The sequence below is a fragment of the Nicotiana tabacum genome, chromosome 17, assembly GCF_000715075.1.
Source record: "Nicotiana tabacum cultivar K326 chromosome 17, ASM71507v2, whole genome shotgun sequence".
In the NCBI taxonomy this organism is placed as follows: Eukaryota; Viridiplantae; Streptophyta; class Magnoliopsida; order Solanales; family Solanaceae; genus Nicotiana; species Nicotiana tabacum.
The window spans coordinates 97,595,802-97,616,174 of record NC_134096.1 but is presented as its reverse complement, the minus strand read 5'-3'; the positions used below and the strand labels follow the sequence as shown (position 1 = coordinate 97,616,174).

The 20,373-nt window shown below is 34.3% G+C and overlaps 3 protein-coding genes and 1 non-coding gene across 6 annotated transcripts; 2 read left to right on the top strand and 2 right to left on the bottom strand.

Annotated features, from left to right (window-relative positions):
* The first annotated feature begins 1,095 nt into the window (after positions 1 to 1,095).
* LOC107760519 (ARF guanine-nucleotide exchange factor GNOM-like) lies at positions 1,096 to 8,361 on the top strand. Of its 2 annotated transcripts, XM_075233704.1 has the most exons (3): positions 1,096 to 1,239; positions 3,053 to 3,852; positions 4,291 to 8,361. In XM_075233704.1, the coding sequence occupies exons 2-3, from the start codon at positions 3,142 to 3,144 to the stop codon at positions 7,906 to 7,908; spliced, it is 4,329 nt and encodes a 1,442-aa protein (XP_075089805.1). In that variant the 5' UTR covers positions 1,096 to 1,239; positions 3,053 to 3,141; the 3' UTR covers positions 7,909 to 8,361.
* A 698-nt stretch (positions 8,362 to 9,059) lies between these two features.
* On the bottom strand, positions 9,060 to 11,888 carry LOC107760518 (uncharacterized). Its single transcript, XM_016578579.2, has 6 exons — positions 11,755 to 11,888; positions 10,498 to 10,621; positions 10,018 to 10,183; positions 9,814 to 9,876; positions 9,638 to 9,715; positions 9,060 to 9,537 (listed from the first exon to the last, which is right to left on the bottom strand). Exons 2-6 carry the CDS (start codon positions 10,614 to 10,616, stop codon positions 9,427 to 9,429), a joined length of 537 nt encoding a protein of 178 aa, XP_016434065.1. The 5' UTR covers positions 10,617 to 10,621; positions 11,755 to 11,888; the 3' UTR covers positions 9,060 to 9,426.
* A 1,691-nt stretch (positions 11,889 to 13,579) lies between these two features.
* Positions 13,580 to 13,652, top strand: TRNAA-UGC (transfer RNA alanine (anticodon UGC)). Its single transcript has one exon. It is a non-coding gene; the product is annotated as a tRNA-Ala (tRNA).
* A 110-nt stretch (positions 13,653 to 13,762) lies between these two features.
* LOC107760517 (uncharacterized) lies at positions 13,763 to 16,034 on the bottom strand. 2 transcript variants are annotated; one of them, XM_016578576.2, is made up of 5 exons: positions 15,664 to 16,033; positions 15,429 to 15,515; positions 15,022 to 15,171; positions 14,730 to 14,930; positions 13,763 to 14,225 (listed from the first exon to the last, which is right to left on the bottom strand). In XM_016578576.2, exons 1-5 carry the CDS (start codon positions 15,895 to 15,897, stop codon positions 14,115 to 14,117), a joined length of 783 nt encoding a protein of 260 aa, XP_016434062.1. In that variant the 5' UTR covers positions 15,898 to 16,033; the 3' UTR covers positions 13,763 to 14,114. The 2 variants fall into 2 exon arrangements, with proteins under 2 accessions (XP_016434062.1, XP_016434063.1); XM_016578577.2 differs by having other exon boundaries at positions 14,087 to 14,225; positions 14,816 to 14,930; positions 15,664 to 16,034.
* Positions 16,035 to 20,373: the final 4,339 nt, after the last annotated feature.

Sequence of the window (20,373 nt, the reverse complement as noted above, 5' to 3'; positions counted from 1 at the left end):
GTATAAATATTAAGGACAAAGTATCTTGTATTTGCACATTCCGTTGTTAAACTTTTGGACATCATGTCCTTAACTTCATATGTTAAGTGTAAATGTTAAGGACACGACGTCCTTAACTTCATGTGTGTAGTGTAAATGTTAAGGACATACTGTCCTTAACTTGTATTTGCACCTTTTGTTGTTAAACTTTAGGACCTCATGTCCTTAACTTCATATGTGTAGTGTAAATATTAAGGACATGGTGTCCTTAACTTCATGTGTGCAGTGTAAATGTTAAGGACATAATGTCCTTAACTTTATGAGTGTTGTGTAAATATTAAGGATATGATGTCCTTAACTTCATAAATAATGTGTAAATATTAAGGACAAAGTGTCTTGTATTTGCACATTCCGTTGTTAAACTTTAGGACATCATGTCCTTAACTTCATATGTTAAGTGTAAATGTTAAGAACATGGCGTCCTTAACTTCATGTGTGCAGTGTAAATGTTAAGGACATAATGTCCTTAATTTGTATTTGCACCTTCTGTTGTTAAACTTTAGGATCTCATGTCCTTAACTTCATATGTATAGTGTAAATGTTAAGGACATAGTGTCCTTAACTTTATGAGTGTTGTGTAAATATTAAGGGCATGATGTCCTTAACTTCATATGTATTGTGTAAATGTTAAGGACACGACGTCCTTAACTTCATGTGTGCAGTGTAAATGTTAAGGACACTATGTCCTTAATATTTACACAACACTCGTGAAGAAAGGGTAACAACGTCTTTTCGTATTAATTTTAATAGAGTAGTTGCTATTTGCGCTCAGCATTAAAAATACTGAATAAAAACTATATATCATGTTAAAAAATAATTATTCCACGCCATTTCTTCAGGTAACAACCATCCAAACAATCCAATTGAAATCAATATATGAATCGTCAATAATCATGCTCCTTTATTTAAGCTAATCTCATTTTACTATTACTAGGAGCTCTCCACAATTTTTGTACTTAATAGAAACATTGAATAGCCCTTCCAAACTTGCAAGAAGAAAAAAAGATATAATTAAAATAATAAAAAAGGTACTCTAAGTCCAAGTATCGGATTCTCGAGTTCCGACCCGTTTTATAGAGATTGACAAATTAGGGGGACCTTCAAAATCAAAATACCAAAAGTGTCTGTCGTGTGTCGGGACTCCACTCCGAGGACCCTGCGACGATCAGCTCTCAATTCGGGGCTGGGATCGTCTATAAGGTATGCCAATTTCCAATTGGATTCACTGCTTGAAGCTCAATACTCACATTCACTTTATGTACTTTTTCATTACTCAATTTTGTTGATCTAAGTGGCCATTGAATATTGATTTAGATCTGGCTCTTCCAATTTGAAGCTATTGTCTTTTGGTTATTTCTGACTTCTATAGGGCCAAATATCTCATTTTGAATTATTTTAAGGCGTATTTGCCAAAGGGATGATCTTGGATCATTTTCAGATCTTTGGTGGCGTAATTGAGAAATTTAAACATGATGTCGCTGAATTTTATATTCTGTTTTTCCCCCTTTGTTTTTTGTTTTAAAGGGGTTGGGTTAAAATTTCTAGTTACTGTTGTTCTATTGATTCCCAAAATGCTGAAAGCAAAAGCTTAGTAAGATTTCTTGCTCGAAAAAGTCTGATGTAATTGCCTGGCAGAATGATCTAGTAAAAGGGACATAACCTAGTGCTTTGTAGTTTTCCTCCTATTAAGCTTTTAATTTGATCTATTTAAATGTTGAAAGAGCCTAAGAGGAAAGGCTTGATTTTGAACAGTCGCAAGTGGAGAACTAGGATTAATAGAAGGACACTTGACGAGCATGTGCTAATGCACTAGCTATGTTACTTGGAATAATATGTGCTAGCATGGTAATAAATGTCTGATTCAAAATTTTCTTTAACATCGTAGCTTCTGTGGCTGCTCTGCATATATTTTTGAAGTGCTATGCTTTAGATAGATAAGAAATTCCTTATTGCATGCAACGTGGAGAGGATTTTGGTATGCATAGAACTCCATGTTTATCACAACAGACCAGTGTTTTAAAAGGCGTGGGCGTAAGGCGAGGCGTTTTACATATGCCGCAGCGAGGCGTAAGCCCCGAGGCACGGGGCGTAAGTCCCATAGGTATTTAATTTTTAATTTTTTATAAAATAATATAATGACTATTATACGCTACTTACAAGCACAAGTAACTTGAGTCTAAAAGAATAAAGTTTTCTACGTGGAGGAACAAAAAGGATGATTAACCTGCAATTTGAACTTTGAACTTGCTGCTATGAAGGAGAATGCAGTTCTCTTTGTATTTGTAAAAAAAATTAAATATTCGTTGCTTTTGGGAGATATTAGCAGGAAAGACCATGAATTAGGGCTTCAATCAATAAAAAAGGTCTTGACTTTTAAATTTAATACTTTTGAGTTCCTTTTTAAACCTTTGAGTAATTACCAAATTGACTTTTGAGAATTTGGGTATTATATGAAGGACTTATTTAACAAATTTTGTTTTAATTTGAAAAAGTCTCTGGGGCTTACTCCTCACTACAAAAATGTGCCTCGAACGCCCGGGTATACGCCCCGAATTGTTGGGCGTATGCCTCTTGAGACTTTCGCCCCACACCATCGCCCCGGGGCGTTTCTGGTACGCCTCGCCCTGAGGCTCGCCCCGAAAACGCCTTTTAAAATACTGCAACAGACCTGGATTGCATTGTGTGGCTAAGCATCCAACTAATTGGTTTTATTACGTAAGTACTTTTCTAGAGTTTTTTTTTTTTTTGTTGATGTCTCAATGCTGGTTTTCTTATTTTTTCTTAAGTAAAAAGATATTGATGTTGGTTGTCTTCTTAATGGTCATATAGTTCTGCCACGAACCTGTCAGGTCTTTCCCCCTTTAAAGTCTTAGTTTCACCTCCACATTTATCAGCGTGAATGAGATACAGAAAGTGTGTTATATTCTTTGATACCTTACTTCATTGTTTTACTTGTCTCTATCTACTTAAAACTGTTGACTATAACCACATCTAACAACTTACTGCTGCTCAGGGGAATGGTTTGGAAAAGCAGCTCCTTGATCCATGCTGTAGTTTTTTAATTCTTTTCTAATTGAAGTGAACTGAATCAAAAGTTAAACTATGATGGGGTGCCTTAATCGGCAGAGTGAAGTCAATACTCCAATTTCAGAGCCCAAGGGTTATACTCTAAAGCCTTCCAGAGGTGCCTTAGAATGTATGGTAAATTCAGAAATTGGTGCTGTATTAGCCGTCATGAGGAGAAATGTGAGGTGGGGATTTCGTTATGCTGCTGAAGATGATCAACTAGAGTATTCTCTCATCCAATCTTTCACGGAATTAAGGAAAAAGATATTCTCATGGAGACATGAGTGGAACAATGTTGATCCACTTCTATACCTTCAGCCCTTCTTGGATGTGATACAATCTGATGAGACTGGTGCACCAATAACTGGTGTTGCATTGTCATCTGTTTACAAGTTCTTGACTCTTGGAATAATTGAATCAGCTAACATGAATGTGGACAAAGCTTTGCATCAGATAGTTGACGCTGTGACAAGCTGCCGCTTTGAAGTGACTGATCCTGCCTCTGAGGAAGTGGTGTTGATGAAGATACTTCAAGTTCTTTTGGCTTGTATGAAAAGTAAGGCATCAGCGAATTTGACCAACCATCACGTATGCAACATAGTAAACACTTGCTTCCGATTGGTTCATCAAGCAAGTGCTAAAAGCGAACTGTTACAGAGAATAGCACGCCACACGATGCATGAATTGGTTAGATGTATCTTCTTTCACCTGCCTGACATTGAAAGCAGAGTGTGCGCTGGCCCAGAGGTAACTGAGATTCTCGTTCTTTTCACTTTTTTTTCAGCCCTTGTATTGGTTAGCTGGAGTTAGGACACTCACTTCAAGTACACGTAATTTTTGACTGGCATTGCCCAAAGCACTGTTCCACGTATGATTGCTTGTTATCTTTAGATTTTACTACATCAGTTTCATAATTAGGGCTAAGCCCAAGCTGATAAATTTAGCTGCTTCTCCGAGAAGTGCTTAAACCGGGTCTCATGTGATGCATTTTATACGTTTAGCTGTTTACTGACCATGTCGGGGACTTGGGTGTTTTGCGTCTTTTGATAGTTTTCATGAACTTTGATTACGTCAGCCTAGGGTTGATTGAGTATTAGATATTTAGTCTCTTAAGTTCTTGAAACATGAATACTAGTATCACCTTCTTGTATATTGCGACTCATAAAGTCATAAACTTTCTTGCAGGCTGGCAAGAAACAAGAAGACAATGGATGTGTTAGTGTAGAATCCACGGGCAAGTCACCATCTGCTGCTGTTACTTCAAATGTATCCTCAGTCACTTTGGGGAGCGTAGGGGATGAAACAACAGATGAGAAAACTGGAAAAGGGGATATTGCTTGTAATGGAGAAAACTCAATGATGGATCCTTATGGGGTCCCCTGCATGGTGGAGATATTTCATTTCCTATGTTCTCTTCTGAATGTGATGGAATCCATTGAAATTGGTTCAAGATCCAACCCTATAGCGTATGAAGAAGATGTCCCATTATTTGCGCTGGGTTTAATTAATTCAGCCATAGAACTAGGTGGTGCTTCTTTTGGGAATCATCCCAAATTATTGGCTCTGATACGGGAGGAGTTGTTCCGCAATCTGATGCGTTTTGGCTTGTCAATGAGTCCTTTAATTCTTTCGACAGTTTGTAGCATTGTTCTGAATTTGTATCATCATATGCGTTATAAGTTAAAGCTACAGCTTGAAGCCTTTTTCTCTGGTGTTTTGCTGAGGATTGCCCAGAGCAAGCATGGAGCATCTTATCAACTTCAGGAGGTTGCCATGGAAACACTTGTTGACTTCTGCAGACAGCATATGTTCGTGGCAGAAATGTATGCAAATTATGATTGTGACATATCCTGCAGCAATATTTTTGAAGAACTTTCCAACCTGTTATCAAAAAGCACCTTTCCAGTTAACAGCCCACTTTCAGCTTTAAATACTCTTGCCCTGGATGGTCTAATAGCCATGATTCAGGGTATGGCCGAGAGAATAGGCCAAGATTCATTAGCTTCAGAACAAGGTTCATTTAATTTCGATGAATATAGACCATTTTGGACAGAAATATGCAAGGACTACCATGATCCTAATCATTGGGTTCCTTTTGTCCATAAAATGAAGCAAATAAAGAAAAAGTTGTTGGTTGGAGTTGATCACTTTAACCGTGATCCAAAGAAGGGTATGGAATTTCTCCAAGCAGTGCATCTGTTACCTGATAAACTTGACCCAAAAAGTGTAGCATGTTTCTTTAGATTTACAAATGGCTTGGATAAGAATCTTGTTGGGGATTTCTTGGGAAGTCATGAAGAATTCTATATTCAAGTGCTTCATGAATTTGCAAGGACATTCGATTTTCGGGATATGAACCTAGATACTGCCTTGAGAATCTTTTTGGAGACGTTCAGATTGCCTGGAGAATCACAGAAAATACAGAGGGTGCTTGAAGCGTTCTCTGAACGATATTATGAGCAGACACCAGATGTTCTGGTTAACAAAGATGCAGCACTCGTGTTATCGTATTCACTTATCATGCTGAACACGGATCAACACAATACACAGGTGAAGAAGAAGATGACGGAGGAAGATTTCATTCGCAACAACCGGAGAATAAATGGAGGAAATGACCTCCCTCGAGAATTTTTGTCTGAGCTCTACCACTCCATCTGTGAGAATGAGATCCGGATTTCCCCAGATGGAGGTGCTGGAACCCCATTGATGGCACCAAGCCATTGGATTGGTCTAGTTCACAAATCAAGGCAAACTTCCCCGTTTATTGTCTGTGATCAAGGACCTTATCTTGATTATGATATGTTTTCTATGTTGTCTGGTCCGACAATTGCTTCCATCTCAGTGGTTCTTGATCATGTGGAGCAGGAAGATGTCTGGCAAACATGCATCGATGGATTTCTTGCCATTGCCAAAATTTCAGCCTCCTATAGCTTTGATAATGTGTTGGATGATTTAGTGGTATCTCTTTGCAAGTTCACAACTCTTTTGCTTCCATCATATACTGATGATTTTATTGTCACATTTGCCCAAGATAATAAAGCTAGACTGGCAACTTTAGCTGTCTTCACAATAGCAAACAAGTATGGGGACCATATTCGCTCTGGTTGGAAAAACATCCTGGACTGCATTTTGAGCTTGCATAAATTTGGCCTTCTTCCTACTCGTCTTTTTAGTGATGCTGCTGATGATGTGGAGTCTACTTCTGATGCCGACCAAAGCAAACCTGCTGCAGCTTCCCCATCAGCACCTCATGTGCCTTCATTGGCCCCATCAAGGAAATCATCTGGCTTAATGGGCCGATTTAGCCAACTGTTATATCTTGATGTAGAAGAACCTGCGCCTCAGCCAAATGAAAAACAGCTTGCCGCCCGCCAGCAGACTCTTCAGACTATTCAGAATTGTCACATTAATAGCATATTTGCCGAGAGTAAGTTTTTGCAAGCAGAGTCACTTTCACAGCTTGTTCGGGCCCTTGTGATGGCTGCAGGCCGGCCTCATAAGGGAAACTTCTCTCTAGAAGAAGAAGAGACTGCAGTATTCTGTCTGGAGTTGCTGATTGCAATCACAATAAATAATCGGGATAGGATAATGCTTCTTTGGCAGGTTGTTTATGAGCACATAGCAAGTGTTGTCCAATCAACAACAATGCCTTGTACTTTGGTAGAGAAGGCTGTTTTTGGGCTGCTTCGCATATGCCAAAGGTTGCTTCCTTACAAGGAAAATCTCACAGATGAGCTCCTCAAGTCACTGCAACTCGTCTTAAAGCTCGATGCAAGGGTCGCCGATGCTTTTCTTGAACAGATAACCCAGGAGGTGATGCACCTTGTCAAAGCAAACGCTATGCAGATACGATCACATATGGGCTGGCGGACAATTATATCTCTGCTTTCTATTACAGCTCGGCATCCAGAAGCTTCTGAAGCAGGATTTGAAACATTATCATTCATCATGGCTGATGGGGCTCACCTACTGCCTGCTAATTACATCCTTTGTTTAAATGCAGCCAGTCACTTTGCTGACTCCCGCATTGGAAATGTTGATCAAGCTGTGAGATCCTTGGACCTGATGGCTGGGTCACTTGTTTGTCTTGTTAGATGGTCTCACAAGACAAAGGAAGCTCTGGGGGAGGAGGCTGCTATAAAAATGTATCAGGATATAACTGAGATGTGGCTGAGGCTGGTACAGGGACTCAGAAAATTTTGTTTGGATTGGAGAGAAGAGGTGCGGGGTCATGCCATCTTGATGTTGCAGAGGTGTTTGACAGGGGTTGAGGGGATACACATTTCAACCGATCTGTGGTTGCAATGTTTTGATCAGTTGATCTTTACATTGATGGATGAATTGCTGGAACTTGCACCACAAGGTTCCATAAAGGATTACAGGAGCATAGAAGGAGCAATTTTTCTGTCTCTGAAGCTCATGTTCAAAGTGTTTCTACAGTGTCTGCAGCAGCTCTCACAGTTGCCATCCTTCTGCAAACTATGGTTAGGGTTATTGGATCATACAGAAAGATGCATGAAGATGAAATTCAAAGGTAAACGGAGTGAGAAGATCCCAGAACTCGTCCCTGAACTCCTAAAGAACACTCTACTTGTCATGAAAGCTAGTGGACTTCTGGTGCCAAGTGATCCTGTAGGAGGGGACAGTTTCTGGCAGCTAACGTGGTTGCATGTGCACAAAATATGCCCATCCCTTCAATCAGAGGTTTTCCCTTCTAGTGAATTGGAGCTGTTGCAAAAGCAGCACATCCAAGCTGGGTGTAGCCTTCTCTCAGAGGGAAGTGTTCTAGTCTCACCTAGTTGAAGCACATCTTGAAGATTCATGTTATTGATCACACTTTCATTTGGTGAAACTGACATTCTTTATCAGCACCATCATTAGTGTGGTGAGAAGATAAATTGTGTGGCTGAGAACGTGCTGGGCATTAGGCGAAACACGCTCATTGAAGCACAAGCTGCAACCTGCTGGAGCAAAGCTGGTTTCTGGTTTACAAGTTGTGATATCTCCATTCTGAATGTTATATGGTGCTTTACTGTTAAAGGAGCCTTTTCTGCCTTGTTGGCTTTCGAGGGAAGATTAGGGAGGGGTGGTCAACTCGTGCAATTTTGCACTTCTGTAGCGGTCACTTCACTTTAAGTTTGATAACTTAGTTGTTACCATTTCGGCTGTACAATATTGGCTATACTACAAAATAGTGATTGATATTTTATAGTATGAAATGTTACGGTCAGATTGAACCGTAGGGTTTCTTCAAAATTATTTGTTTCAATTATAAAATATAGAATGCTGATATTGGTTAGGGCGCTAAGTGGTGCAAAGTGTCTGTTCTTTAACTGTTTAGTGCGAGAGACTACTGAAAACTGGGTTATAAAATACAGCATATACCAAATATCGAGAGTAGTCTAACTTTGGTCGGAGGATGAGATCCTACGGAAGGGAACATTAGATTGGATCTTCTATTTATATATTATTCGAGACTTAGAAAGGTACCTGGTGTCCCGAGGTTCTTTTACTGTTTAATTTACGTTCTTATTTTTGTTGCTGATTAATTTGGTGACATAAATATTAGAAATCTAGGCTCATTTAGAACTTTGAAGCATTTCTTTGTACTATTAAATGAGTTTTTATTTCGTTTCAACATTAGGTTTTGCTTATCTTATTGGAGTAAGTTTATATAATGAACCAAAATAAATCCAACCCCTTCATATATTTCTGTTTTGAAAATGAAAAATTTCTAAGCACAATGAATCTGCATCACATTAGAAAGGAATGAAACAAACCTCCATTTAGGTGTTGCGGAAGAGATGACACCACTGAGCACCTAAGGAGGGATTCAATGCCTAACAAAAGGGCCAAAATAAGGAGAAGGATGGATGTGAATCCGCTTTCTAACGAAGTTAAGGTGTTGGTCCATTCTTGCCAAGACATAAGCTTTAGCATCCATCGAGCACATCTAAGCAAAAAACGAAAGTGCCTAGATTTCAAATGGATTTACACCCTCTCTACTGAGAAATTTCAGTCGACACCACAAAAAGTAAAGGCAAAAAAAAAAAAAAAAGAGAGGAGAAAAGGTATAAGTTAAGGTTGATAGAGAAGGGTAGAAAACTCAGATACACAGAGAGCACCAAAAATTGGCAAGTTTGGAGCGATAACTATGTTCGATATAACTGTTGCCATATACTGACGGGGGTTCTTAACCACTCAAGCAAGTTCCATCAACTATAGTTAAAGCCCCAAATGCTGAATTTGGATTTTGTATGGAACGCTTGTCTTTGTAGACCTTGATTCTGCAGCATCAAGAAGACCTGCAATAGCTCCACCTCATTGAGCAATCTGACTTCTCATTACTTTCACTACAGCCATCAACATCTCTAGAAACTGCTCAATAGTTTGAATTTGAGCATCAACAGCGTCAAAAGTCTTTGTGCACTCCTGGTTGTACACGTGTTAAACCATAAGTTTCAAGTAGGGCAATTAACAGTTGACGGTCCCATAAACTGAATTTAACATTACTTGACGTTAAAATACCAACATTTATGGCCTCTTCAAGAGCCTTCTTCCTTGCTCTGGTATTTCCAATTTCAAGAGCTCTGCTTCTTGCTAAAATAATCTGCAGGTCAACATTATTATCAGGCCTAAATCTAAAAAAAAACTAAATGGCTGACTGATGTAAATGTCAACGACACACAGAAAATTTAATATTTTTACCATCTTTCCGCGGAACATGGCTCTCTTGAGAATCAGATAAGAAGCATTCAATATCTCTGCATTCTGCAATACAGGCATTTTTAGCAATAAACCAAACAGAAATGCAATCATGTAAAAGAGAAGTAACCCGAAACTACTAAAGGCCCCATATTGTACAACACTGATAGAGCTTGCTGATATGCCCCATACAGAGGAATTGTGTACCTTTCTTATTGCGTTAAAAGCAGTTGGATTTCCTGTCTGTAAGCACCTAGATAACAGCCCAGCAGGTTGCCAGAATGATTCATGAATACCAGTAAGCGTAACACGATCAAATGCCACGGCTTTTAAGACGTCAGAATCATCAGCAAGTTCCTTGAACAGTCTGCAGCTGTGATGAGGAAATCAGGATCAGAAGCAACATAATCTGCAAGATAATCGCAAGAGATATGCAGATGCCTTTTACTAAACCCCTTTTGATGTTGTAAAGGGACAATTTTTTTTAACACCCATAGGACACTTGTTGGGTCATAGTCAGCGGAAATTGACAGACATACGTCAACTTCAACAGAAATTCAACTTCAAAGTTAATCATAGCAAGAGAATTGGGAAGGACAAAGAAGTCGAGGTAAATAGACATCATAGGTTATCTAGAATTAAAAAACCTACAAAAATAAGAAAGAGATTCGGGGAATGAATACTTACACCGAAACAGTCCGAGCAAGATTTCCAGCTCCATCGGGTGATAGGGCTACATGATACATAATGTGTTTCAACACATCAAAGTTCAAATCTGTTATTTTAGATTGCTTCCTCCGCTTCATAATTGCTGAAATAAGTTAAAGAATTGTTGTTTAACCTCTTTGATTCTTTAATTGGAAGAGAATAGCAGATTAAGGACTCCCAATATTCCTATCAAATCCGCCTACTGCTTCCATGAAATCCAACTCAATACCCTTGATTGGCTGTAGGCTACAGCCAAGTAGAAAGAGACAAAATTCAAGAATTCCGAAAGGCTTGCTATAAGCCCATAATGTGGAATTGCAAGATGATGTCAAGCAAAATAAGATAAATGGGCCATGTTAATAGAAACTGTAAAGCTTCTTCACTTAGGTAAGCACGTTTCACAATGTAAACCAGTATCCAAGCATCATATGAGCATAGAGAATATTCAAGGTCGCTAATGAATAGCTTGATGATTTTAAGAATACTTGTTAAATCAAACACTGAGGTCGTTTGAATTACAAAATATAGAATCAAGAGAGAAAGATCATTTTTTTAGAGATTGACATCCTAATTTTCTTTGAATGATAGATTCATCACAATCTTCTGACTTATTTAGAAAGTAAAAAAATGTAGCAATAGCATAGTCCAAGCGCAAATAGAGCGGAATGAATATAAAAGATTCATATAGCTAACCCTTTAACTAGTTTAAGATTGAGCTGTAGTTTTTATTCAGCCATAACATAGTCCACATTCCATGTTAGATAAACTTAGAAAAAAACAGCAAAAGAGGGGGGTAGAGGAAATCCAAAACTGAAAACCCAATATAAGAAGAAAAAAATTGAAACTTTTAGGGTTAATTAGAAAAAAACTAATGCAACAAGAAACCTAGACTTGAGCTATAGGATATACCGATAAACCCAGTTTATACTTTATGCCATTAAAAGAATCATCTTTTTAACACCCAGATAACACACGCCGATAATCTTGATCATCTTCGATTAATCAGAAAATCCCAATTGAAAAATCAAACAAATTGGAGTACTGAACATAGAGCAGAAGAGAGAAAAAACCAAAAAAAGAAAGAAAAAAGAACGCAATAGTGCAGCAAAAATAAAAATTGCACAAACAGCGTATCGTTACAAATTCGTACTATTTCAAACCGACAGATACAGAATCTCCGGCATGTATACGCGGTAAGAGTAGACGGAAAACGAGAAGGCTACGACGGTCAGATACCTATGCCGACAGTGGACGGCGGAGACAGAGTATGAGGATAGTACAATGATGACGGTGTCAAAACTATGCCACCACTGCTCCGAGCCTTTTCCCTTTCTGTCTTCTTCTGGAAAGACCAAGGGTAGAAACCGAACAAATAGGTTTTCCTTTTAAAGTAAGTTGGATTGTACAAGTTTAAATTCACACCGGATAACTAATAGGAGTATTGATTTTTGGAATTTATAGAAGAATATTTACTTATATAAAATTAAAATTAAACATATAGGGGTCGCTTGGTTACCGGATAGGGAGAATATAAAACTATGTATAATTTATGTAATTACATTGTTTGGTGAATCCAACATAGTTTTGGTTAGGTTTTTTCTTTTTCTTATACCCGTATAAAAAAATTCTTTTATGAAATAATAAGAAATTATTTTGCATTATTTTAAATAATACGTGAATTAAACTAACAAATAAAAAAATATCCCTTTATGCTAGTTCTGCTACTAGACCCTTTTTCTATTGTTTTTTATTTTCTACTATTACTAGATATTTTGCTTGTTTGCTTAATTTTTTCTTTTTGTAAACAAATATTTTTCAATAAAAATAAATTGTATAATGTGGGACTGATTTTTTATATAATAAATCAAGTATTCAAAAATAATTAATCCATACATAACTAATATCTCATAAATTTAATTCTTGCATAACTAATACCTGTATAACTAATATTTACATAACTTAAAAACTTATCTCTGAACTAAACGATCCCATAAAGTATTAAGTACTAATGTTGCATTTTTGCATTCTTGTCAGGGGAGGGTGCCCCTCGCTAAGATTAATAAGGAAAGATTTTTGCTCTTTCTTATTTTTATTTGTACTATTTCGATTTGAGGTTTTATTATGTAAGCCGTATACACGAGGGTGCATAAAAGTTGTACATGAGGGAGCTGCTTGGATTGGATTACAATGCCTTGAACTTTTCTTAGTCTTATTGTTACTATTTCTTGTTCTAGATAGTGATGTACTTATTCAAATTCATGTATTATTCGCCTGTAGTAGTGTTGTATTTGGATACTTCATACTTATTTAAACTTATGTTATGATTATAACCATGTTAACTTGCTTATGTCTTTATGGTATCAAATTTTGTTGGTTCACGTTGCAGGTTAAGATTAGATGTCATCACAATTTTAATGAGAATTTGAATCGTGATGTTCTCTCAACCACCTTCATTGTATGGATGTTATCTTCTTTTCAAGTATGTTTGGATACTAAACTGAGCGAATGGATCTTGGCTAAGTACATTTGTATTTTATCGATTCAATACTCAATTCGACTCGACTTATCAAAATTCAAGCTTGGATTTTGGCTCAATCGATTCACATAATTATCCCCTAAATTCTAGTAATAAGTAAATTACTAGTAGTATCTAACACAGTTGTTTATAGTTTTTGTTTACTACTAAATAAGCAATTATGTAATTGTTTATTAATATACCTAAACTTTTTAATCGTATTGACTCTTATAGTTTCCATTATGAATTATTGTTGGAACTGTGTATGAATATTCAAGTTAAGAAAACTTTTGTTTAGTCACCCCATTCCAATTTATGCAGTAGTATTTGATTGGACATGTAATTTAAGAAAAATGGATGACTTTTCAAACTTATGATCTAAAAAAAAAGATATAGATATTTGTGTTGTTATAAATATCTCATTTAGGTTTAAATTGAAAATTTAGAGTTAAATTTAATTTCTAAATATAGCAAAAATGTGTTTTTTCTTTTAACAGGCAAAACGGAATAGAATAATACAAATCCAGAGGAAAAACAGAACTAACAGGGGATGTAGCTCAAATGGTAGAGCGCTCGCTTTGCATGCGAGAGGCACGGGGTTCGATCCCCCGCATCTCCACATCGTCCTTTTTACTCATTATTTTACGGCGCTCGAAGGAAAGTCTTTCCTTTTATTTGATTGAATCTTTAGTGTGAAATGATCGACCAGCAACAATTTTTGACTGAAAAAGAACAATAACAACAATAAACTTCTTTCCCCACTGTATATTTCCTTTTCCCACTGATAAACATTTTATTAATAGTATTAGTTATTTCCCCACTGTATATTCCCTTTCCTGAAAAAGACAAAAAAATGAGGGATACAAGTGTGCTTGTAAGTAGTAATCTCACTTCATACTTGCCTTTGCGTACACGATATCACTAATTAACAAAGTATACACCAATAATTTTCATTGTTAGCTTGATTAGTTGAACAAATACAAAAGGCCACAAAAAGGGAAATTCACACCGAGCTAAGAGTGTTTCAGTATTTTTCTTGTTTATCTTATTTTCGCTCTTCTTCTTCAATGAAAAGTCTAACTTATTGTGGAGGTGGAATATTTTTGTAGTTTTCCTTCTTGAATTTAGTGTAATCGGCAAGCAGATTATCTCTTACTTTATGCTGCATACTTTCCGCCATATTCTTCATAACCTGTTATAGCATATACAAGGCAAAGTTAGAAAGATCATTTGCTATAGTAGCTAGTCCTTACTAAATTAGTGTTTTAAAATACTGGAATACCATTTATCTTCTATGAAAATAAAAATCTCGATCGTAATATCATAAGTTGAAATATCAGTAAAACTCCAACTATTAGTGTTCGATTAAGCAGTGGGGCAGCCAAAAATTTCAGAGATTAAAAAAAAGGAATCTTTACACAAATAGGCGGATGGATTATCTGTTTACTTTTCCTAATAGGTATACACTGATTATAAACGATTATACACATATTATATATAAATTATAGTACATATATTATATATCTGCCGACTATTTTTAATATAAGCAGTTGGATGAACGATTATTTAGGTTAATTAATCTTCTAAAAAATAGTACTATGTTATCACACGTCAATTTCAATCGATGACGTAAAGTAATTTTTTGAAGTAGAATTATTGTATACATGGTGTATAATTCAATTTAAGTAGTTCTAACCGATTGTGTAACATGTTGATGAACATGTGGAGGAACCAAAGCAAGCATAGGAGGCGGAGCGAAGCTAAGGCTCATATTGAAATGACCTTTGATCCTGCTTCTTGCTCCTCTTCTATCTGGGTAAAGTGCTCCTTCCATATTAAGCCTGAATTCTGAAGGTTTATTTTTCCCCTCTGTTACCCCTTCTAGATCCCATTTTGTCTGCATATATAGCAAATTAACCACAAAGTTAAAACTTAATTGAATTTAACCACAAATTAACCCATTTTGTCTGTTCCAAGTATGCACTTACAATTTTCAGCTCGAGAACAGTAGAGGTATTGGTGGGAACGCCAGAAGGGTATTCTTTTCCTTTAGTTTTGTATCTAATTCTCATATTAACAACAGGCCAGGCTGTGAGGAATAAGAAGGCTATCGGTTCCATTCGGATTCTCCATTCCTCCTGCACCATATATGTTACGGTGATTAATTTCCATTACACAGAAATCCCATCTATCACTCCAGGCGGAAGCATTGATCATATATATATATATTTGTTTTAGTACCACATATATAGAAGCTTTTATTCACATTAACGAATCAATCATATAGGAGAGAGATAACTATCAGATCAATCATATATGTTTTTAGTAGATGTGAACCAAAATATATATAATTACGTGCTAACAAAAAAGAAGAGTACTAGTAGTGTTTAATTACCTCGTTAACACGTTGGGTTCCTCTGTTCTCTGGAAATATGGCTTTGAATACTCTGGGTTTGTCCTCCATGTACCTGTCGAAAGAAGCCTGTAGCCACCCATTATTGTTTATTCGGATTCAACGGAATTTATATACACATTTAAAAGAAAATAGATATGCATACGTGTATAATAAGATCACATTCATTCTGAATTAACTAACTCTAGATAAATCATACGAAGAAAAGAGAATGTACATCAGGGGATTCATAGAGGGGCATATCGGCTAGAATGGTGATTTGTGAAGTGTATGTCTGCTGCGCGTTTATGGTAAAGCTAGATTTTTTTTGCTTTTTTGTTGCACTCAAAGCTAAATTCCTCCCTGTGATGAGGCAAGCACCTCTGTAATATTGCAAATCTCTACTTCTGCCTCTCTGCAACAAGCTATTTACGCTAAGATGTGAATATGAGGGAACTGCCACTGCCCGCATCTTGATAGTAGTAGTAGTAATTCGATCAGCTCTCTATTTAATTCCTTTATGTACCTCTTTCAATTCTTTCTTTTAGAATTCGGTTAATTACCTTTGCTTTCACCAAACTCAACCTTTTGAAGTGAAATGACAGGACCACGTAGATGTAGAGTATATAACACTTGAAAGCAAGGGAATCCTCTGCGTGGAAGTTTAGGACTATTGAATAATCCCACAACCTAATTATCTACTATTTGTTTGCCCGCATTTCGAAAAACGGTCAAATGCGGACTTCACATGATATGGATCGTGGTGTTGGGATATTGTCCTTGTCAAGGCTTTTGATATTCTGACGCCTTTACTTTTATTGTGTCTCCGACCTAAATTAGAGTCTGCCAACCTATATGTGTTTGGCCAAAATGTATAAGTGTTTTTTTAGCAGTAGTAGAAACAGTTTTTTTGGTTTGGGAAGAAGCTATAAATTTTAGTTTTTTTTCAGAAGCAGAAGCAATAAATTAATTCCTTTAAGACAAAAGTATTTTTACTATAAATTTTGTATTTTTTAAATTATTCTTTATTAATTTAACTTTTTTTAAAATTTCTATTATCCTTTTCGTCTTTTTTATTTATTCTATTTTCATTGTATTTTTATTCTCCATTCGTCTATTTTTCTTTGAAATAGTCTCTCTAATATCAATAAATCTCTTTTTCTATATATGAATTTTGAAGCAAATTTTGATTTATACTAAATGATTGTATTTTAATATATTTGAATTATCACGTACACGATAAGTAATATCGGACAAACAATATTATTGCTTTAGATAACTATAATTTGTATTGATTAAAATTTTTAATATATATTTTATTTTATATTTTATATCTTAATTAAATAAAAATAAAATATTAATTAAATTCTTTTTAATAAATATTTATATTTATTTTTCTCTTTTAAATAATATTGACTCAAAAGTAATTTTTTTAAAAATTGACCAAATACAATTTGCTTATTAAAATTTTAAAAAGCACTTCTCAAATGAATAGACCAAACACAAATTACAACTTTCCAAAAGTATTTTTGAGCAAAAATACCTTTCAAAATAAGTAAATTTTGATAGCTCGACCAAATGTGCTTTCAATTAATTGGAATAAACTTCTCCTCGTCTCATTTTATCTGACATAATCGTTAGAGAATAATCCTAAATTACTACCCCTTTAAAGACAAACTCAACAGCTGATCGACCAGCTCCAATTAAGGGTGGCAAGTGGGCCGGTCTAAGCCCGAGACCGCGGGCTAAACGGGCCAGGACCGTTAGGCCCGATTTTAGCGGGCCTGGGCCGGTCTTGTGAGTCGGTCCTATGATTTGGGCCCGTCAGGCCCGAGGCCGTTTAGCCCGCTAGGGCCAGATCCCTTCGCGGGCCAAACGGTCCCAACGGCTTTTTTTTAAAATTTTTTTTTTAAAAATATAGCAGTTGGGCTATCAAAAATAGCCGTTGGCTATTTATAAAATAGCCATTTACCCCTCCCCCTCCAAACTTTGTTTTAATCCCAAACTTTTTATAATTATACTTTTTCCCTATTTTGGTACGTCTTGATTAGTTTCTTTTTCTTCTCAATGGCGGTATTAGCACCTTGCTGTGCTCATTCCATAGGGGGATGAAGACTATGAAAGATATTGTCATATTTTTTAATGCTATAATAAAATTACAAGGCATATCTCTTTACAATATTTTTAACATCCTTTTGTCTTTAGATTAATATATATACTATACTATATATACATCTTATATATAGTATATAAGTTGTATATATAGCTTATCGAATATAACTTATATATATATATATATATATATATATATATATATATATATGCACTATACTATATATACATCTTATATATAGTATATAAGATATATATATAGCTTATCGAATATAGCTTATATATATATATATACACATCTTAAATCGATATACTATATATACATCTTATATACTATATATATATCTTATATACATCTTATATACTATATATACATCTTATAGCTATATACTATATATACATTTAATATATATACTATACTATATATACATCTTATATATAGTATATAAGATGTATATATAGCTTATCGAATATAGCTTATATATATATATATATATATATATATATACATCTTATATCGATATACTATATATACATCTTATATACTCTCTCTCTCTCTCTCTCTCTCTCTATATATATATATATATATATATATATATATATTACTATACTATATATACATCTTATATATAGTATATAAGATGTATATATAACTTATCGAATATAGCTTATATATATATATATACATCTTATATCGATATACTATATATACATCTTATATACTATATATATACTATATATATATATATCTTATATATATACTATATATATATTTAATATATATACTATACTATATATACATCTTATATATAGTATATAAGATGTATATATAGCTTATCGAATATAGCTTATATATATATACTATATATACATTTAATATATATACTATACTATATATACATCTTATATATAGTATATAAGATGTATATATAGCTTATCGAATATATATGTCTTTAGACTAATATATATACTATACTATACTATATATACATCTTATATATAGTATATAAGCTGTATATATAGCTTATCGAATATAACTTTATATATATATATATATATATATATATATATATATATATATATATATATATATATATATATATATATATAGTATATAAGATATATATATACATGGGCCCGAGACCGTTTAGCCCGCTAGGGCCTGATCCCTTCGCGGGCCAAACGGTCCCAACGGTTATTTTTTTTTAATTTTTTTTTAAAATATAGCCGTTGGATTGTCAAAAATAGCCGTTGGCTATTTATAAAATAGCCATTTACCCCTCCCCCCACTTTGTTTTAATCCCAAACTTTTTATAATTATACTTTTTCCCTATTTTGGCACGTCTTGATTAGTTTCTTTTTCTTCTCAATGGCGGTATTAGCACCTTGCTGTGCTCATTCCATAGGGGGATGAAGACTATGAAAGATATTGTCATATTTTTTAATGCTATAATAAAATTACAAGGCATATCTCTTTACAATATTTTTAACATCCTTTTGTCTTTAGACTAATATATATACTATACTATATATACATCTTATATATAGTATATAAGTTGTATATATAGCTTATCGATATATATATATATATATATATATATATATATATATAGTGTATAAGATATATATATATATATATAGTGTATAAGATATATATATAGTATATCGATATAAGATGTATAAGATGTATATATATATATATATATATGCACTATACTATATATACATCTTATATATAGTATATAAGATATATATATAGCTTATCGAATATAGCTTATATATATGTATAAATAGCTTATTGAATATAGCTTTTATATATATATATATATACATCTTATATCGATATACTATATATACATCTTATATATAGTATATAAGATGTATATATAGCTTATCGAATATAGCTTATATATATATATATATATATACTATATATACATTTAATATATATACTATACTATATATACATCTTATATATAGTATATAAGCTGTATATATAGCTTATCGAATATAACTTTTATATATATATATATATATATATATATACACTATAATATAGCTTATATATATATATACTATATATACATTTAATATATATACTATACTATATATACATCTTATATACTATATATATTCGAATATCTATACATCTTAGATATTCTTTTTAACATCCTTTTGTCTCTAATATCTATTTATATATATTTCTTTTTTAAAAAAATATTGGGCCCATTTAGCCCACTTAGCCCGCGACCAAACGGTCCCGGTCTTTAGAAAAAGCCCGTTTGGTCCGTTTAATTTGGGCCCAAAACCGAGACCGTTTGGACCGGCCCACTTGGCCCGTTTAGGTCCGGGACCGGCCCACTTGCCAGCCCTAGCTCCAATCCAGAAGCTAATATAATTTATCAATGAACTAGTGTATTAGCCCGCACTTCAAGCGGTTATAAAAAATTAAAATATAATTTAATACTAATGTCATAAATTATTTTTAAAAAGTTAATCTATACTATTTTTTTTTTTGTGATTCTATCAATTTTTTATGATTTTTCTAACATCTAATATAAAATTTTAGAAAAACAGATCATCATTATAAATATAAAGATTAAATATGAAACGATCCGTTTATGCGCTAAGCTGGCCCATAAACGGTTATCAAAAAGTATATATGAAATAATCCATTTAAATCAGCATATGTGAACTTGAATAACCAAAAAACAGAAAAAAAGAAAAGAAATAGTAGGGAGAAAAAAAGAAAAGAAAAAGATCAAATTGAACTTGTCATTGTTGGGATCAAATTCCCAGTTTCTTTTTTCTCACATTAAAATTCTAAGCTTACCAG